The sequence below is a fragment of the Micropterus salmoides genome, unplaced genomic scaffold, assembly GCF_014851395.1.
Source record: "Micropterus salmoides isolate LMB-PRFRI ecotype aquatic unplaced genomic scaffold, ASM1485139v1 Ms_hic_scaffold_17, whole genome shotgun sequence".
Taxonomy (NCBI): Eukaryota; Metazoa; Chordata; class Actinopteri; order Centrarchiformes; family Centrarchidae; genus Micropterus; species Micropterus salmoides.
In genome coordinates this window covers 6,132,380-6,150,868 of record NW_024040817.1, presented here as the reverse complement: position 1 = coordinate 6,150,868, position 18,489 = coordinate 6,132,380, and the positions used below count along the sequence as shown (strand labels likewise).

The 18,489-nt window shown below is 47.2% G+C and overlaps 1 protein-coding gene and 1 long non-coding RNA gene across 13 annotated transcripts in view; one reads left to right on the top strand and one right to left on the bottom strand.

Annotated features, from left to right (window-relative positions):
- The window catches only part of LOC119906953 (regulating synaptic membrane exocytosis protein 2-like), a 110,043-nt gene extending 96,564 nt beyond the window's left edge, over nt 1-13,479 (bottom strand). For 5 of the 12 annotated variants that reach the window (XM_038724431.1, XM_038724429.1, XM_038724425.1 and 2 more), the window contains exons 1-6: nt 12,906-13,478; nt 12,662-12,816; nt 10,865-11,075; nt 7,956-8,107; nt 541-721; nt 150-384 (exon numbers count right to left, since the gene is read on the bottom strand). In XM_038724431.1, coding sequence (XP_038580359.1) covers nt 150-384; nt 541-721; nt 7,956-8,107; nt 10,865-11,075; nt 12,662-12,801 — 919 coding nt within the window. In that variant the 5' untranslated portion in view covers nt 12,802-12,816; nt 12,906-13,478. Of the gene's footprint in view, nt 1-149; nt 385-540; nt 722-7,955; nt 8,108-10,864; nt 11,076-12,661 lie in introns of all 12 variants that reach the window. The other 7 variants (XM_038724432.1, XM_038724433.1, XM_038724434.1 and 4 more) reach the window with 4 other exon arrangements.
- Nucleotides 8,036-18,468, top strand: LOC119906965. The gene is made up of 3 exons (XR_005445061.1): nt 8,036-8,153; nt 14,922-15,205; nt 18,154-18,468. It is a non-coding gene; the product is annotated as an uncharacterized LOC119906965 (long non-coding RNA).
- Nucleotides 18,469-18,489: the final 21 nt, after the last annotated feature.

The following is an 18,489-nucleotide window of genomic DNA, read 5'->3' as shown; positions in this document are numbered from 1 at the left end:
TCTCGGGGTCAGGTGGTGGGGCGTGTCCCTACCTGTGTCTCTCGGGGTCAGGTGGTTGGGCGTGTCCCTACCTGTGTCTCTCGGGGTCAGGTGGTGGGGCGTGTCCCTACCTGTGTCTCTCGGGGTCAGGTGGTTGGGCGTGTCCCTACCTGTGTGTCTCAGGGTCAGGTGGTCAGGCTCGGAGGTGGCCAAGGAGACGTCGCTGTGGCGGCGCTGGTGGCGGACCCTGCCAACGTGAGCCAGCATCCTCATGGCCTCCTCGCTCGGCTGCGGCTTCACCGGGTAACGAGCCAGGTTCGGGTCGCTACGGTAACGAGCCAGAAACTCCTCCTCCTGCCGCCGCCGCCGCTCACGCTCGTCCTGAACTTGGTCCAGAGGGTGGTCCTGGATCATGAGAGGACACAGAGACCATCCTTACAGACCATATTATCAGTCCTGCAGTGCCCCCTGCAGGCAGTCTGAGCAGTTCATTGATAATCTGATATTGATTTAAAAGATGATAATGAGGACACAGATCCTCACCTGTCCTGTCAGACTCACCTGTGAGTGCCAGCGGCCTCGTCCATCTCTGATTGGTCGCCTCCGGCTCCGCAGCTCCTCCTCCCCATCACCATGGTAGCCATGTGGTGAGTGAGAGCGGAGATGTGGACCATGATCTGAGGGCGAGCGGGGCATCCTGCCCCCCCCGCCATCGTAATACGACCCCGAGGGGCTCAGCTTCCTGTCAATCACACAGAACAGACTAATCAGAATGGAGGGGGAGGAGTCTGTGAGCTTTGACCACATTACAGCTCTCAGTAGTTACGACTTCATGAGCTTCTTTAATGATAAAATTCTAGCTATTAGAAACAAAATTCACCAAGACCTGCCCTCAACTGGCACCAACGTATCTCTAAACTCAGGAACCTTTGAAACAGCTGTAGAACCAGACATATGTTTAGACTGTTTTGCTTCCCTCAGTCTTTACCAACTAACTTCAATAATTTCTTCATCTAACCCATCAACCTGCCTCTTAGACCCCATCCCGACTAGGCTGCTTAAAGAAGTTTTATCCTTAGTCAGCACTTCTATACTAGATATGATCAATCTATCTTTATCAACAGGCTATGTACCACAGTACTTTAAAGTAGCTGTAATTAAACCTCTTCTGAAAAAGCCCAAACTTGATCCGGATGTTTTAGCCAACTATAGACCTATATCTAACCTTCCATTTCTCTCTAAGGTTCTGCAGAAAGCAGTTGCTAAACAGCTGTGTGACTTTCTACAGAGCAATAGTTTATTTGAGGATTTTCAGTCAGGATTTAGAGCTCATCATAGCACAGAGACAGCACTGGTGAAAATTACTAACGACCTCCTTATTGCATCAGACAAAGGACTTGTCTCTGTACTGGTTTTATTAGATCTTAGTGCTGCATTTGATACCATTGACCATCAGATCCTATTGCAGAGACTGGAATATTTCATTGGCATTAAAGGAACCGCTCTAAGCTGGTTTAAGTCCTATTTATCAGATCGATTTCAGTTTGTACATGTTAACGATGAGTCCTCCATGCATGCCAAAGTTAGTCATGGAGTTCCTCAAGGATCTGTCCTCGGACCAATCCTCTTCACTTTATATATGCTTCCTTTAGGCAATATTATCAGGAAATATTCCATAAGCTTTCATTGTTATGCAGATGATACTCAGTTATATCTATCGATCAAACCAGATGAAACTCATCAGTTAGCTAAACTTCAAATGTGCCTACAGGATGTTAAAACCTGGATGACCTGTAATTTTCTAATGTTAAACTCAGATAAAACTGAAGTTATTGCTCTGGGGCCTAAGCACCTCCGTGACGCATTATCTAAAGATATAGTTTCCCTGGATGGCATCACCTTGGCCTCCAGCACCACTGTGAGGAATCTTGGAGTTATCTTTGATCAGGACATGTCGTTGAAGTCTCACATTAAGCAAATTTCAAGGACCGCCTTTTTTCACCTACGTAATATTGGGAAAATCAGGAACATCCTGTCTAAAAATGATGCAGAAAAACTAGTCCATGCATTTGTTACTTCTAGGCTGGATTACTGCAATTCCTTATTATCAGGCTGCTCGAAAAAGTCCATTAAGACTCTTCAGCTGATCCAGAATGCTGCAGCACGTGTTCTGACAGGAACCAGGAAAAGAGATCACATTTCTCCTGTTTTAGCTTCTTTGCATTGGCTTCCAGTAAAATCCAGAATAGAATTTAAAATCATTCTTCTTACCTACAAAGCTCTTAATGGTCAGGCACCATCTTATCTTAAAGAGCTCATAGTACCTTACTACCCCACCAGAGCACTGCGCTCCCAGAATGCAGGGTTACTTGTGGTTCCTAGAGTCTCCAAAAGTAGACTAGGAGCCAGAGCGTTCAGCTATCAAGCTCCTCTCCTGTGGAACCAGGTTCCAGTTAGGGTTCAGGAGGCAGACACCATCTCCACATTTAAGAGTAGGCTTAAGACTTTCCTCTTTGATAAAGCTTATAGTTAGGGCTGGCTCAGGTGAGTCCTGAACCATCCCTTAGTTATGCTGCTATAGGCCTAGACTGCCAGGGGGATTTCCCATGATGCACTGAGCTCCTCTCTCCTCTACTTTCTCTCCCTCTGTATGCAACCTCATCCCATTATTGCATGTTACTAACTCAACTTCTCCCCTTTCTGGTAGTCTTGTGCTTTCTCGTCCCTCTCCTCTCTCCTCCTATCACTTCCTGCAGGTTTTCTGGCTCTGGAGCTGTGGAGTCTGGATCTGTGGTTGCGGGTCACCTGCTGCCTCCGTGTTCCTGCTCGACACCCTCTGCTGCAACGACTATTGTTACTAGTCCTGTTGTTATTATTATTATTATAATCATTAACATTACGATTGTTATCATTAACACTACTATAAATATCTGTACCATTTTTCATTTAGTCTATAGCAACATCACCTTTACTGTCTGTACCTCTGTGTGGATATTGTGTAGGCTGCCTCCCTCCCTCTCTCTCTCTCCCTCCCTCCCTCTCTTTTTCTCTCTGTTCCTCTCTTGCCCTCTCTCTTTCTCTCTCTCTCGCCCTCTCTCTCTTGCCCTCTCTTAATTCAATTCAATTCAAATTAGCTTTATTGCATGAATGTAACAACAACATTGCCAAAGCATCATATATACAACATAAGAACAATCAGTCCCATATATCATCTCTCTCTCTCTCTCTCTCTCTCCCCCCCTCTCTTTCTTGCTGTTACTCTCCCCCTCTCTCTCCCTCTCTCTCTCTCTCTCTCCCCCTCTCTCTCTCTCTCTCTCCTTCACCCCAACCGGTGGAGGCAGATGGCCGCCCACCCTGAGCCATGGTTCTGCTCGAGGTTTCTGCCTCTTAAAGGAAGTTTTTCCTTGCCTCTGTCTCCTAGTGCTGCTCTTGGTGGGAACTGTTGGGCTTCTGTAAATAGCATCATAGAGTACGGTCTAGACCTGCTCTTTATGAAAAGCGCTGTGAGATAACTGTTGTTGTGATTTGGCGCTATATAAATAAAATTGAATTGAATTGAAAATTACAGCAAACCCAGAACCTAAGGAACCTGAAGTACCTGAGGAACCTGAGGACCTGAGAATCTAAGGAACCTGAAGAACTTCAGGGACCTGAGGGACCTGGGGAACATGGGGAACCTGAGTTCTTCTCCTGGCCCACTTCAGACCTAAATTATTCTACTGATTTAGATATTTCCTTGTTAGAACTCGCCATGTTTTTCCTTCAGAAACATTTTCAACACTATTTGGTGAAAACATCGTATCGTTATTTTCTTCCAGCCTCCCTGTCCAGCTGAGAGTAAAGAGGTGTTCATCTCCAACCTGAACAGCGACGGAACATCCTGACAGTTAGTTTGTAAAGAAAACTGGTCCTTTAATCTGATGAGGCGACATTTCTTATTAAATACTTGGTTAGAAGACACACCGACATGTAAAGGGTAAATTTGATGTGAAATTACACTGTAGTCAGGCTGCTGTACGTACTTAAACACATAAAACATGAGTATTAGTAATTTAGGTAGTATAAATGATAACATCAAGTATTCAACAGAAAGAAGAGTTTCTTACAGTTTGTCTGTCGAATGTTTGAAGCTTCACATCAACCTCCAGCCTCCTCTAAACACACACCGACACAGTCAGCAGGTTTAGAACTGGAATCTGGATCATAACTGAAGCCCCGCCCACGGTGGATCAGGCCCCTCCCCTGCTCCCTCTCATTAGCCCCGCCCACACCGGGCATTACATCACCCTCCCCGTGTGTTGTTTGCCTGTGTTAGCCTGGCTGTTTGTTAGTATGTGTTAGCCTGTGTGTTTTTAGCATGTGTGTGTTGTTATTATGTTTTAGCCTGGCTGTGTGTTAACATGTGGGTTAGCCTGTGCGTTAGCCTGTATGATAGCCTGTTTTGTTAGCCTGTTTTGTTAGCCTGTGTGTGTTTTTAACAAATGTGTTTTGTTAGCATGTTTTAACCTGCCTTTGTGTTAGCATGTTGGCCTGTGGTATGTGTTAGCCTGTGTGTTTTTAGCATGTGTGTGTTGTTATTATGTTTTAGCCTGGCTGTGTGTTAACATGTGGGTTAGCCTGTGCGTTAGCCTGTATGATAGCCTGTTTTGTTAGCCTGTTTTGTTAGCCTGTGTGTGTTTTTAACAAATGTGTTTTGTTAGCATGTTTTAACCTGCCTTTGTGTTAGCATGTTAGCCTGTGTTGTTAGCCTATGTTATTAGCCTGTGTCTTAGCCTGTGTTGTTAGCCTACGTGTTAGCCTGTGTGTTAGCCTGTGTGTTAGCCTGTGTTGATGGCCTGTGTTGTTAACCTGTGTGTTAGCCTGTGTTGTTAGCCTGTGTATTAACCTGTGTATTAGCCTGTGTGTTAGCCTGTGTTGTTAGCCTATGTGTGTTTTGAACATATGTGTTTTGTTAGCCTGCCTTTGTGTTAGCGTGTGTTAGCCTGTGTTCTTAGCCTGTGTGTTAGCCTGTGTATTAGCCTGTGTATTAGCCTGTGTGTTAGCCTGTATGTTAGCCTGTGTTGATGGCCTGTGTTGTTAACCTGTGTGTTAGCCTGTGTTGTTAGCCTATGTGTGTTTTGAACATATGTGTTTTGTTAGCCTGCCTTTGTGTTAGCGTGTGTTAGACTGTGTTCTTAGCCTGTGTGTTAGCCTGTGTATTAGCCTGTGTATTAGCCTGTGTTGTTTGCCTGTGTTGATCGCCTATGTATTAGCCTGTGTATTAGCCTGTGTGTTAGCCTGTGTGTTAGCCTGTGTTGTTAGCCTGTGTTGTTAGCCTATGTGTGTTTTGAACATATGTGTTTTGTTAGCCTGCCTTTGTGTTAGCATGTGTTAGCCTGTGTTGTTAGCCTGTGTGTTAGCCCGTGTGTTAGCCCGTGTGTTAGCCCGTGTGTTAGCCCGTGTGTTAGCCTGTGTGTTAGCCTGTGTTGGTAGCCTGTGTATTAGCCTTTGTGTTAGCCTGTGTTGATCGCCTGTGTGTTAGCCTGTGTGTTAGCCTGTGTGTTAGCCTGTGTTGATCACATGTGTATGTGTAGCCTGTGTGTTAGCCTGTGTGTTAGCCTCTGTTGATGGCCTGTGTTGTTAACCTGTGTTGTTAACCTGTGTGTTAGCCTGTGTTGTTAGCCTATGTGTGTTTTGAACATATGTGTTTTGTTAGCCTGCCTTTGTGTTAGCATGTGTTAGCCTGTGTTGTTAGCCTGTGTTGATCGCCTGTGTGTTAGCCTGTGTGTTAGCCTGTGTTGATCACATGTGTATGTGTAGCCTGTGTGTTAGCCTGTGTGTTAGCCTGTGTTGATGGCCTGTGTTGTTAACCTGTGTTGTTAACCTGTGTGTTAGCCTGTGTTGTTAGCCTATGTGTGTTTTGAACATATGTGTTTTGTTAGCCTGCCTTTGTGTTAGCATGTGTTAGCCTGTGTTGTTAGCCTGTGTGTTAGCCTGTGTATTAGCCTGTGTATTAGCCTGTGTGTTAGCCTGTATGTTAGCCTGTGTTGCTGACCTGTGTTGTTCGCCTGTGTATTAGCCTACGTTGTTAGCCTACGTTGTTAGCCTGTGTTGTTTGCCTGTGTTGATCGCCTATGTATTAGCCTGTGTGTTAGCCTGTGTATTAGCCTGTGTGTTACCCTGTGTGTTAGCCTGTGTATTAGCCTGTGTGTTAGCCTGTATGTTAGCCTGTGTTGCTGACCTGTGTTGTTCGCCTGTGTATTAGCCTACGTTGTTAGCCTACGTTGTTAGCCTGTGTTGTTTGCCTGTGTTAATCGCCTATGTATTAGCCTGTGTGTTAGCCTGTGTATTAGCCTGTGTGTTACCCTGTGTGTTAGCCTGTGTTGATCACATGTGTATTAGCCTGTGTGTTAGCCTGTGTTGTTAGCCTGTGTATTAGCCTTTGTGTTAGCCTGTGTTGTTAGCCTGTGTGTTAGCCTGTGTGTTAGCCTGTGTTGTTAGCCTGTGTATTAGCCTTTGTGTTAGCCTGTGTTGTTAGCCTGTGTGTTAGCCTGTGTATTAGCCTGTGTATTAGCCTGTGTGTTAGCCTGTATGTTAGCCTGTGTTGCTGACCTGTGTTGTTCGTTGTGTTTTGAACATATGTGTTTTGTTAGCCTGCCTTTGTGTTAGCATGTGTTAGCCTGTGTTGTTAGCCTGTGTGTTAGCCTGTGTATTAGCCTGTGTATTAGCCTGTGTGTTAGCCTGTATGTTAGCCTGTGTTGCTGACCTGTGTTGTTCGCCTGTGTATTAGCCTACGTTGTTAGCCTACGTTGTTAGCCTGTGTTGTTTGCCTGTGTATTAGCCTGTGTATTAGCCTGTGTATTAGCCTGTGTATTAGCCTGTGTGTTAGCCTGTGTGTTAGCCTGTGTATTAGCCTGTGTATTAGCCTGTGTGTTAGCCTTTGTGTTAGCCTGTGTTGATCGCCTGTGTATTAGCCTGTGTGTTAGCCTGTGTATTAGCCTGTGTATTAGCCTTTGTGTTAGCCTGTGTGTTAGCCTGTGTTGATCACCTGTGTATTAGCCTGTGTGTTAGCCTGTGTGTTAGCCTGTGTTGTTAGCCTGTGTTGATCGCCTTTGTGTTAGCCTGTGTTGATCGCCTGTGTATTAGCCTATGTATTAGCCTGTGTGTTAGCCTGTGTTGATCACCTGTGTATTAGCCTGTGTGTTAGCCTGTGTTGTTAGCCTGTGTGTTAGCCTGTGTTGGTAGCCTGTGTGTTAGCCTGTGTATTAGCCTGTGTGTTAGCCTGTGTTGTTAGCCTATGTATTAGCCTGTGTATTAGCCTGTGTGTTAGCCAGTGTTGACCGCCTGTGTATTAGCCTGTGTGTTAGCCTGTGTTGATCGCCTGTGTATTAGCCTGTGTATTAGCCTGTGTGTTAGCCTGTGTTGATCACCTGTGTATTAGGCTGTGTATTAGCCTGTGTGTTAGCCTGTGTTGATCACCTGTGTATTAGGCTGTGTATTAGCCTGTGTGTTAGCCTGTGTATTAGCCTGTGTTGTTAGCCTGTGTGTTAGCCTGTGTGTTAGCCTAGCGTTAAGCCTCTCTGAGCTGCAGGATTATCAAACTGTTAATCTGATTACAGCGGGGGGGGGGGCTGTCACAAACATCTAACTACTTAATCAGACTGAAACTGTAAATAATGATTCTGCAATTAAGATCCAGAGCTGATTAATTTTATTAATAATCAATAACTATAATCCTGCGATGGACTGGCGACCTGTCCAGGGTGTACCCCGCCTTTCGCCTTTCAGCTGGGATTGGCTCCAGCCCCACACGACCCTGTACGCAGGATAAGCAGTTTGACGATTGATGGATGGATGGATGTATGGAACTATAAGTATTTGCTCAGTTTCCGTGACAACAAGTCCATCTGCTGATGAAGCTCATGAGATGTGGCAGAAAGCTCCAAACTGATGATGTGACTTGTTCGTGTGTCTGGGTTCTCCTGGGTTCTACTGACCGCTCAGTGGCTCCGTTGCTCAGAGGCCCTGTGACGCCCGGTGGCCCCTGCGTTGGCGGGTGAGGATCCCCATGTGAGCTGCTGGAGTAAAGCCCCCCCGACTGAGTGAGGATCTCTTGCTTCCTCCTGCAGACGTTGCAGACCCACATCACCTGGAACACAGATGCACCTGATCACTGATACACCATCGAGGGTCAGGTACTGAGTACACATTAGAAGTATGGTACTTTGCTTGAGTATTTTCTCCTTCTACTCCATCATATCTGACAGCTTCAGTTACTTCACACATGAAGAGTTTATAAAATATGAAGCTTAGTTCTAAATTAAATCAGCTGGTCCATCAGGTAAAAACATCTGATGTGAAGATTTGAATCATTCTGAGTTTAAACTGATGCTGTGAAGGAGTCTCTTTGGGCTCTGGGACAACATGTCTCACTATTTTCACAAGGTTTCCAATCGATTAAAAATAATCCACTGATTAATCCAGAGTGAAAATAATCATCAGCTGCAGTCTGATACTAAGAAGTTCAACCTCAAACTACAGCAGGAAAATCCTGCTTTACATGAATGATGAGGAATAATACTAATCTGAGATGTAACAGGACAGAGAGTACTTTTACTTTGAATACTTTAAGCACATTTTCCTGTTTATACTCACATACTTTTACTTTAGTAACATTTTCAATGCAGTACTTTTACTTGTAATAGAGTATTTTCACAGTGAGGTATTAGTACTTTTACTGAAGGCTCTGAGTACTTCATCCATTACTGAATAAAACACACAGAAAAACAGAAGTTTTCAATTTTGAACATTAAAGAAGAAAAAACTTGTTTCTCTGAAACTGAAATGCTGATGATGCGTTCAGGACTTCTGAGGAACGTGGGAAAATGTAGAAACTACTAGGCCTGACCCTGAATAGTTGAAGATTGGATGCTTTGATGGCCGGAGCCTGATTCGACTGTCAATCTGATATGGGGGTGCTGAACGTCTGATTTTACACAGAACTACCCGTTTTCTCTCAGTAAGTTAATATACTGCCTGTTACAATACACATTTCAATGTTTAAAGAGTTGGTATTCTGCTTTTTGCCTTTTCCCTCTCCTTTATTGAGTTATTTCTCTTTTTTGTGCATGTAACAGGTTTGCAAAGTGAAAAAGCCCAAAGTGAGTTCCCATCTCCCACAGAAAACTCTGCTCTGAACTGAAAACAGCTCGTTTGTAGTCCAGCCCTTCACTTCCTTTACTTGTGACGTCACAATGAAAACGCGTCATAAAGCTCGCCAAGCGGCAATCACCTCACCTTCATCGAGGTTAGAAGCGAGCTGAGGGAAACTAAAATGTAACATGAAAACACGACAGACTGCTGATTGGTCAGAGAGAATCGTCACTATTCACTGCATCATCATTGCTGCACCAGACAGAGGCAACAGGAAGTTTTATATTTTACAGTTTTCACACGTTATTTCATCACTAAATCCACTTCTGAGAAGTCTTGAGGTGAAATCAGCTGTGTAGATTTCGGATATTGACAGTTTTACGAGAAGTGATGGGGGAACAAAAACATGCTTGAATATTTCCGGAGTTGTGGCGGCGGGTTGAAGCCTGCTGCGACCCGCGGGAGGAGCGCATGAGGCCGGCCGGCCGCCCGCTCACAGAGCCCTCTGCTCCCGCCGTCACACAGACCGCTGCAGCAACAACGGCAGAGGAAAACACAGCTGGAAGCTTTTCATACCGCTTATCTGTCTTTACATTCTGAGGAAGGTTCAAACGTTTTAACTTAAAAAAGAGAAAGCTGTGTGGATCGCTGGTGTGTGTGTCGCACTGAACATTACGTGTTTGTGGCGTCGCTATGACGACCAGCTACGTACTATCTCTGGGTTCTATCTGCAATGGAAAACGGAGCAGGGCCGAGTAGAGTCGAGTCTATCAATTAGCGCTATGGTAGCGTTTTTCAGCAAGGCAGCAAGATCATCAGAACACCGGCAACAGTTCAACGTTTAGTCCTAAAGACGATGCAGATCGACTGTTTTGGGCCTGGAAACTCTCCTCCTGAGGGTTTTGTCTCTAATCTGACAGCCAATCACCGCAGAGCACAGCTAAGCTGCTGATTTTTACAAAACTCACTGGTGTGAGAAGGTGAGAGCCAATCAGAATCAGAGAGGGGGCGCTGGATTGTACTGCGGTGACTCAACACACCTCCCCTCTGAGCCGGCAAACTTCCTGTTAGCACGCCGCTAACTTCCTGCCAGCACACCACTAACTTCCTGCCAGCTCTCCCCTAACTTCCTGCCAGCACACCACTAACTTCCTGCCAGCACACCGCTAACTTCCTGCCAGCACACCACTAACTTCCTGCCAGCACACCGCTAACTTCCTGCCAGCACACCACTAACTTCCTGCCAGCTCTCCACTAACTTCCTGCCAGCTCTCCACTAACTTCCTGCCAGCACACCGCTAACTTCCTGCCAGCTCTCCCCTAATTTCCTGCCAGCACGCCGCTAACTTCCTGCCAGCACACCGCTAACTTCCTGCCAGCACACCGCTAACTTCCTGCCAGGTCTCCGCTAACTTCCTGCCAGCACACCGCTAACTTCCTGCCAGCACACCCCTAACTTCCTGCCAGCTCTCCACTAACTTCCTGCCAGCACACCGCTAACTTCTTGCCAGCACACCACTAACTTCCTGCCAGCTCTCCGCTAACTTCCTGCCAGCACACCACTAACTTCCTGCCAGGTCTCCGCTAACTTCCTGCCAGCTCTCCGCTAACTTCCTGCCAGCTCTCCGCTAGCTTCCTGTCAGCTCTCCTCTAACTTCCTGCCAGCACACCACTAACTTCCTGTGGCTCTTTTAGACTTTCCAAATGTTATCGATTGAATGTGTCCGGGTGTTAAAGACATGCTGTCACTGACCTTATTGGCTCTCAGAGGGACACGCCCCCCGCAGCGGGCGCAGAAGCGGCTCTGACAGTAGCAGCAGGTTCGGCCGCAGCCGTTGGCAAACTTGGTCTTGCGGCAGACGCAGCAGGTGGGAGACTCCGCCCTCGCCGTCTGAGCCGCCTGAGGCTCCTCCCCCAACTTCTTCACCTGGTCCTTATAGAGCTCAAACTGCTGATGTAACTTCCTGTGGGGGGGCAGAGAGACAGGGCAGGTGGGGGGGCAGAGAGACGGGGGGGGGCAGAGAGACGGGGGGGGGACTCAGATCAGCTGCTGCTTCTGAAACCAGCAACATCAGTGACACACAGCTCAGCGTTTCCTCTATGTGGCGCTGCTGAATCACGACCGCCGCTGCTAAAATTTCCCACGATCGATAAAAGCATCCTCACTTCTCCTCCTCCTGACTCCTCCTCCTCTTCACTCCTCCACCTGACTCCTCCTCCCGACTCCTCCTCTTCACTCCTCCGCCTGACTCCTCCTGCCGACTCCTCCTCTTCACTCCTCCTCCTCACTCCTCCTCCTCTTCACTCCTCCGCCTGACTCCTCCTCCTCACTCCTCCTCCTCTTCACTCCTCCTCCTCACTCCTCCTCCTGACTCCTCCTCCCGACTCCTCCTCTTCACTCCTCCGCCTGACTCCTCCTGCCGACTCCTCCTCTTCACTCCTCCTCCACCTGACTCCTCCTCCTCACTTCTCCTCCTCCTCACTCCTCCTCCTCTTCACTCCTCCGCCTGACTCCTCCTCCTCACTCCTCCTCCTCTTCACTCCTCCTCCTCTTCACTCCTCCTCCTCACTCCTCCTCCTGACTCCTCCTCCCGACTCCTCCTCTTCACTCCTCCTCCTGACTCCTCCTCCCGACTCCTCCTCTTCACTCCTCCGCCTGACTCCTCCTCCTCCTCACTCCTCCTCCTCCTCACTCCTCCTCCTCACTCCTCCTCCTCCTCCTCCTCACTCCTCCTCCTCACTCCTCCTCCTCCTGACTCCTCCTCCTGACTCCTCCTCCTCTTCACTCCTCCACCTGACTCCTCCTCTTCACTCCTCCACCTGACTCCTCCTCCTCACTCCTCCTCCTCTTCACTCCTCCACCTGACTCCTCCTCCTCACTCCTCCTCCTCTTCACTCCTCCTCCTGACTGCAGCGTGCAGCCTCTCGTTACGGAGCGCAGCCTTAAGCAGTCACAATAAAGGCTGGACGACCTCCTGACTCCTCCTCCTCCTGACAGCAGTCACAATAAAGGCTGGACGACCTCCTGACTCCTCCTCCTCCTGACAGCAGTCACAATAAAGGCTGGACGACCTCCTGACTCCTCCTCCTCCTGACAGCAGTCACAATAAAGGTTGGACGACCTCCTGACTCCTCCTCCTCCTGACAGCAGTCACAATAAAGGCTGGACGACCTCCTGACTCCTCCTCCTCCTGACAGCAGTCACAATAAAGGCTGGACGACCTCCTGACTCCTCCTCCTCCTGACAGCAGTCACAATAAAGGCTGGACGACCTCCGCAGTGACTCACTCACAGCGCTGACCGCCACAGACTGGTGTTGTTCAGACGAGTGACAGGAGGTCAGAGGTCAGAGGTCACCTTCCCTTTAACGTGACGTCAACACTATGTTTTTCTCTTTAGCCTCTCTTTGCTGCAGCTGAGCTGGATTTTATTTTGGAGGCGCTGTGCTTTTATTTTGTATGAGTTGACGCGGAAACCCCGTCATCGCCCAGCAGCAGCTGATCAGCACTGATCAATAATCAATGATCCGCAGAGCCCCGCCCCTCCTTACTTGAGCATGCTCTGTTCCTTCTCCTCCTCCTTCTTCTGCCTCTCCATCACCGACAGGATGATGCTCCGCTCCTCCTCCGTCAGGTGGCTCAGGTCCGGCAGCTCCGGCCCGGGTCCGGGTCCGGCGGGCGGCGCGGACATCCTGACTGTGAGCCGCTGGAAGAGAAGGACGGAGGCCCGTTAGCACATTAACACATGATGATGATGGTGGTGATGATGAAGCTCCTGCTCCTGGTTATCTGCACCTCCTCCCGCCTCCTGCCTGCTTAGTCCGCCGTCATGTCGCCTCCTCCGGGTTTCAGCTTCGTCCCGGCGCTCATCCTCCGGTCCTCCCCGGCGGTCCGGCCCTCCTGCTCGGCCTGCTGCTGTCGTGGTGACCCGCTGCCGTCCTCGGTTCTTCACAGTAATAATGGAGGAGCGGAGGAGGAGGAGGAGGAGGAGGGCATTAAATCCTGCACAGGCTGAGGGGGCGGGGTGACGTGTTACGCACAACAAAGATCAGCTGGGGGGGGCTGCTATCTGCTGATTTAGGATCAGGTCTAAGATCACAGCATACAAACATTCCTTCACAATAAAAGTCCGTCAGCTCTTCGGGATGAATGAAACATGACTTCCGCCGACTTGATGGTCTAACGTGAGCTGCAGGTGACCGCAGGGGCGGGGACACATCCTACCTGCGTGAGCTGACTGTGAGCTGAGATCAATGACTGGTCTCGCGGCATTTGTAAAGACAAATGGACTCGGCGCCTGCAGCCGTCTTGCTCCCGCGAGGTTTTAATGTCATGTGACATGGTGACGTTTTGCAGCGCCGGCGAAAGCCGGACACAATTTCTAACCAGCATCCCTTATTTTAAGTCCCCCGCCCCCCCCAAAAAAGCCAGCATGCATCACGATACGCATCAAGTCAAACGAACCTTTTGAAAAGTGGTCAAATCACAGGTGGGTCTGCGTGACGTCACATCAGCGCCACCTGCTGGGCAGAAAACGCACAACTCTGGTCAACCAAACGGAACCAAAACCTTTGCAGAGAACTTCAGGCTTGTAGGTGTTTGGAGAAAGAAATATCCTAACAGCAGCTGACAGACTTGGAGTAATGAAACAGGCTCTGGTCAGTCAAGGATCTTTGGTTTGTGTCCGAGAACGTTAATAAAGATCTTACTGATGTGGAAATACGACCCACTCCTCTTACGGATCACCAGGATACACGTGAAGTTAAAAGTGTCGCTGCTCAGTCAGAGCTGGAAACTCAAGAGCTCTGACGAAGTTAAAAAATAGCTCACATCCCTGATTTCTTTTTCTTGGTCCAAAAAAAATTAAATTAAAATTCGAGGTTGGAAAGCTTTTAAGAAAATCTGGTGGTATAAAATCCAAATCCAGAAGAGGTAGTAACAAAGATCACCTTCTGATCTCTAAAGAACCCAGATCTACTTTTAGAGGAGGGAAAAGCAGAATCAGCTCTGCAAGTTAAACTTTTATATTTTCCCATTTTATACACTCATTTCCTTTAAATTAGTACATAAATTCTATTCAGCTAAAAACTATATTAAGTTCAGATTTAGGAAAGATATTGGTGGCTGTCCAGAAACTGTTGTTTTTGTCCTATTGTGAAATCTTTCTGGGAAAAATGATGAAGTGATTTTATTTCAGAAAATATCTCTGAAAGTTTTGCTTTGTTTTGGGAGAATGTTTGGTTTCCCAGAAAATAACGTAAAACTTGTGTGTACTTGATTAATCTCCTTATTATTATGGCCAAATTTCATATTCACAAATGTAAATTCACAGATAAGAACTTTGCTTTGTTGCCTTTCAATGAGTTCAAACATTTCAGGGGTCTCTAACTGTGTCAGCTTGGATTATGTTTAAAGTTTTTATCTGATCTTTATCTAAATTATAACAATATAGAACAACAACGATCAATAATTAACAAAAAGACCCCCAGGAACTCCCTAATGGCCCCTCTGTGTCCAGGTTACTGCTCATTGTGAAGGCCATGACACATAAAGCCCGTGGTAAACCGACGGTCGCTGATACACTGAAAAAACTGTTTTTGCATTTACTGTGAAACTCTGATTAACAGCCGGGCTTTTATTTGCTAAAACTGACCCGGCCTTTATTTGGGACAGGCCTTTTAATTCCTCTCACACAAAACTGAAACTGCAATGAATCAGTTTATTTATTTCAAACAGAATATTACTTTTATAAAAAATAATATCAAATACACGTCCTTCATGTGATCTAGCTTCTGCGCTTTTATTTTGAAGGCAGCAGCATAATGAAAACAGCAGCAGGCTGCAGGATGAGAGAAGTGAAGAGAAGTCAGCAGACAGAGAGTGACATGACGGAGGACCCTCGGACCGAAGGAAGAGAAATCATCAGGAACGACACGGCTGCACCACGAAGCAGGATCTGGGCTTATCCAGGTAACTTCAGGGTTAACCCTGCTGGGTTTTCAGCACCACGACGGTGGTTCACTTCTTACCGGGTGTGATGGCCTGGCTCAGAGGCCGCAGCAAACAGAGGAAACCACGCCATGAAATTAACAAAGGTAATTTAATTTAACGAATATAACAAATCATTTTAAATCTTAACAAATGTGGCTGGCAAAACATGGCGCCAGGTCGACCTAAACAAACTAACCGAACCCCTAACCCTAACCGAACACGGTGAACAAATTTAACTTTATTCAACCATTTGAAACAAGTTGAGAAGAAACTGTTCTAAACCTGATAGGAGGGACCGGCCAGCAGGGAGCGATGCTGCGCGCCAGGCGACTCAGAACTGGGAAATTTCCAACCTCCAACCAGAAAAAGTACCATGAACGCCACCTGAAGTCGGATTTCCTACTTGTGAACTTGGAGAAAAAATTTGTCCCTCGAAACACAACAACGGCAGCTCTGTGAAGCTCACGGTGTAAAAACCATGAACTAAAAGGCAAATAAAACAGGCTAGGATCAAATAGTGAAACTTGTTCTGCACGTAAACCGATGGAGAAATATGTTGGCAGTCTCTGAATCATCTTCTCTGCCCAAATGTTGCTCAGGAAAATGTTGGAAACGCCCAGAAATGTGAAAAGATGTGGAAACAGCCTCCAGCTTCTGCTGAGGGTTCAACTGTGCAGAAAGAAACACAAGTCTTTCACGCTCAGCCATGTTTGCTGTTTACATTTGGCGGCTTGCACGTGGAACGCTTTGAGGTCGCACATTTCCCAGTTCAGACCGGTCTGGAACGCAGCATAATATTTAGCTCCCATTATTCAAACACCTGCTGACTCCAGGGTGCGTTCACAACGCTGCTGCAACATAACCGAGCAGCCGCAGCATCAAGTTAAAATCATTTCCCAGGCAACACAAGACTTTCCAGGACTTTTCCTGTGACTGGAAAATACACTCACCTAAAGGATTATTAGGAACACCTGTTCAATTTCTCATTAATGCAATTATCTAATCAACCAATCACATGGCAGTTGCTTCAATGCATTTAGGGGTGTGGTCCTGGTCAAGACAATCTCCTGAACTCCAAACTGAATGTCAGAATGGGAAAGAAAGGTGATTTAAGCAGTTTTGAGCGCGGCATGGTTGTTGGTGCCAGACGGACCGGTCTGAGTGTTTCACAATCTGCTCAGTTACTGGGATTTTCACGCACAACCTTGAGGCGGATGGGCTACAACAGCAGAAGACCCCACCGGGTGCCACTCATCTCCACTACAAATAGGAAAAAGAGGCTACAATTTGCAAGAGCTCACCAAAATTGGACAGTTGAAGACTGGAAAAATGTCGCCTGGTCTGATGAGTCTCGATTTCTGTTGAGACATTCAGATGGTAGAGTCAGAATTTGGCGTAAACAGAATGAGAACATGGATCCATCATGCCTTGTTACCACTGTGCAGGCTGGTGGTGGTGGTGTAACGGTGTGGGGGATGTTTTTCTTGGCACACTTTAGGCCCCTTAGTGCCAATTGGGCATGGTTTAAATGCCACGGCCTACCTGAGCATTGTTTCTGACCATGTCCATCCCTTTATGGCCACCATGTACCCATCCTCTGATGGCTACTTCCAGCAGGATAATGCACCGTGTCACAAAGCTCCAATCATTTCAAACATGACAATGAGTTCACTGTACTAAAGTGGCCCCCACAGTCACCAGATCTCAACCCAATAGAGCATCTTTGGGATGTGGTGGAACGGGAGCTTCGTGCCCTGGATGTGCATCCCATAAATCTCCATCAACTGCAAGATGCTATCCATCAATATGGGCCAACATTTCTAAAGAATGCTTTCAGCACCTTGTTGAATCAATGCCACGTAGAATTAAGGCAGTTCTGAAGGCCAAAGGGGGTCAAACACAGTATTAGTCTGGTGTTCCTAATAATCCTTTAGGTGAGTGTAGGTCAACTGTTTTCCAGGTTTTCCAGGACAGCGTGGTCATCCCGCTGTAGAGTCCTGGAATGACTTTAGGCTCTGACCAGGTCAGGTCTCATGTGCCCCAGGAAGTGGATCTGCCGCAGACTCGACTCCCATTAGTCTTTGTTCTCCTTCAGTACCCACTCCAGATGTCCATCGCGGACCTCACTAGGACGCCGTCCCTGTAGGGTTTCTGTCCTCCCTGCCGGCTCTTTAGGATTTCTTAATATCAGGAGTTAATCCTGAGGCGCACAGCGGCGGCTTTTCGGTTGAATTTGGAAAAGAGCAGTGCACTGCGGGTTTTGATGTTGCTAGGCAACCACTGAATCAGCTGTCCTGTCAGTCCAATCAGAGATTATAGCGCCAGCGATCTGTAGGCTGACACGGGGTCAGACGCCCCCCACGGTATTTCTTCTGGCTGCCGCTCGTCTCACTGAACTGAACATTTCCTCTGATTCATCACAATTATTTAAATTATCTGATCAAAGCCGCTCTGACCGGAGTTCATCTCACTTTTTGGTCCGTTAAAATCAGCTGTGTTCACTTTATATGTATATTTACATTAAGGGGAGCCTGAAGAGAAGTTTGTTTAGAGAGAAAGATTTTTATAGTTTGTGGTTAAAGTAGTAAAATGCTAGATTAGTATGTTTGGGGTCAGGCGCCCCCCCCACCCCCCCGGGCGCTGTGCCCCTTCTAAGCTGATGTTGTTGAGACTCTGGCCAGACCCGTGAGCCAAGCAGCAAGTCTGAGGTAAATTCTGAGGTTAGAAGCTCACATTTCCAGCTGGCCTGCGCATATTTGACCTCAGACGTTCTGCTGATGAAGCTCCAGCAGCTTCACTGTTTAAAAGTCTGAGACATAAACTAAAGGAAAGCTGATAACATCAGGCAGGTTTACTTCCACAACACAGGTCTGTAATCCTCTTTACACATATTAAAGTGATTTCACACCGGGGGGGGGGCATCTTACCCCTAAAATATACTTTTGATTAAATACAAATTAATTTGACAAGCTATTTATTTTAGTTTTAGTTTTTTAATGTGAAATAGACGTTGAGCTGAGCAGAAACTCACAGGTCTGTGTCTTTTGTTAAGAACATCTGCTGTGATGAAAGAGACAAACGCAGGGCGCCTGCTCCGGCACTGTTTGAGGGCGAGAGGTGTACAGACACGCAGGAGACGGGAAGGGGAACACGACACACCGCTGGCAGCACCACCAGCTGCTCCAGGAGCAGAGTTCAAGTCTTATCTTAGGATCAGTCGGGCTGATGGGCTGATGGTTTTGAGCTCCTGCGGGCTCTTTCTGATCCTGGTCATTGATTCAGTCCATAATCTGAAGACCTGGTGACCTTTTCTGGATGAATCTCCGTTGATGTGGACATCACTTCTTTTTCTGTCCCCTTCACGTTTCATGCAAGGCATTTATGGAAA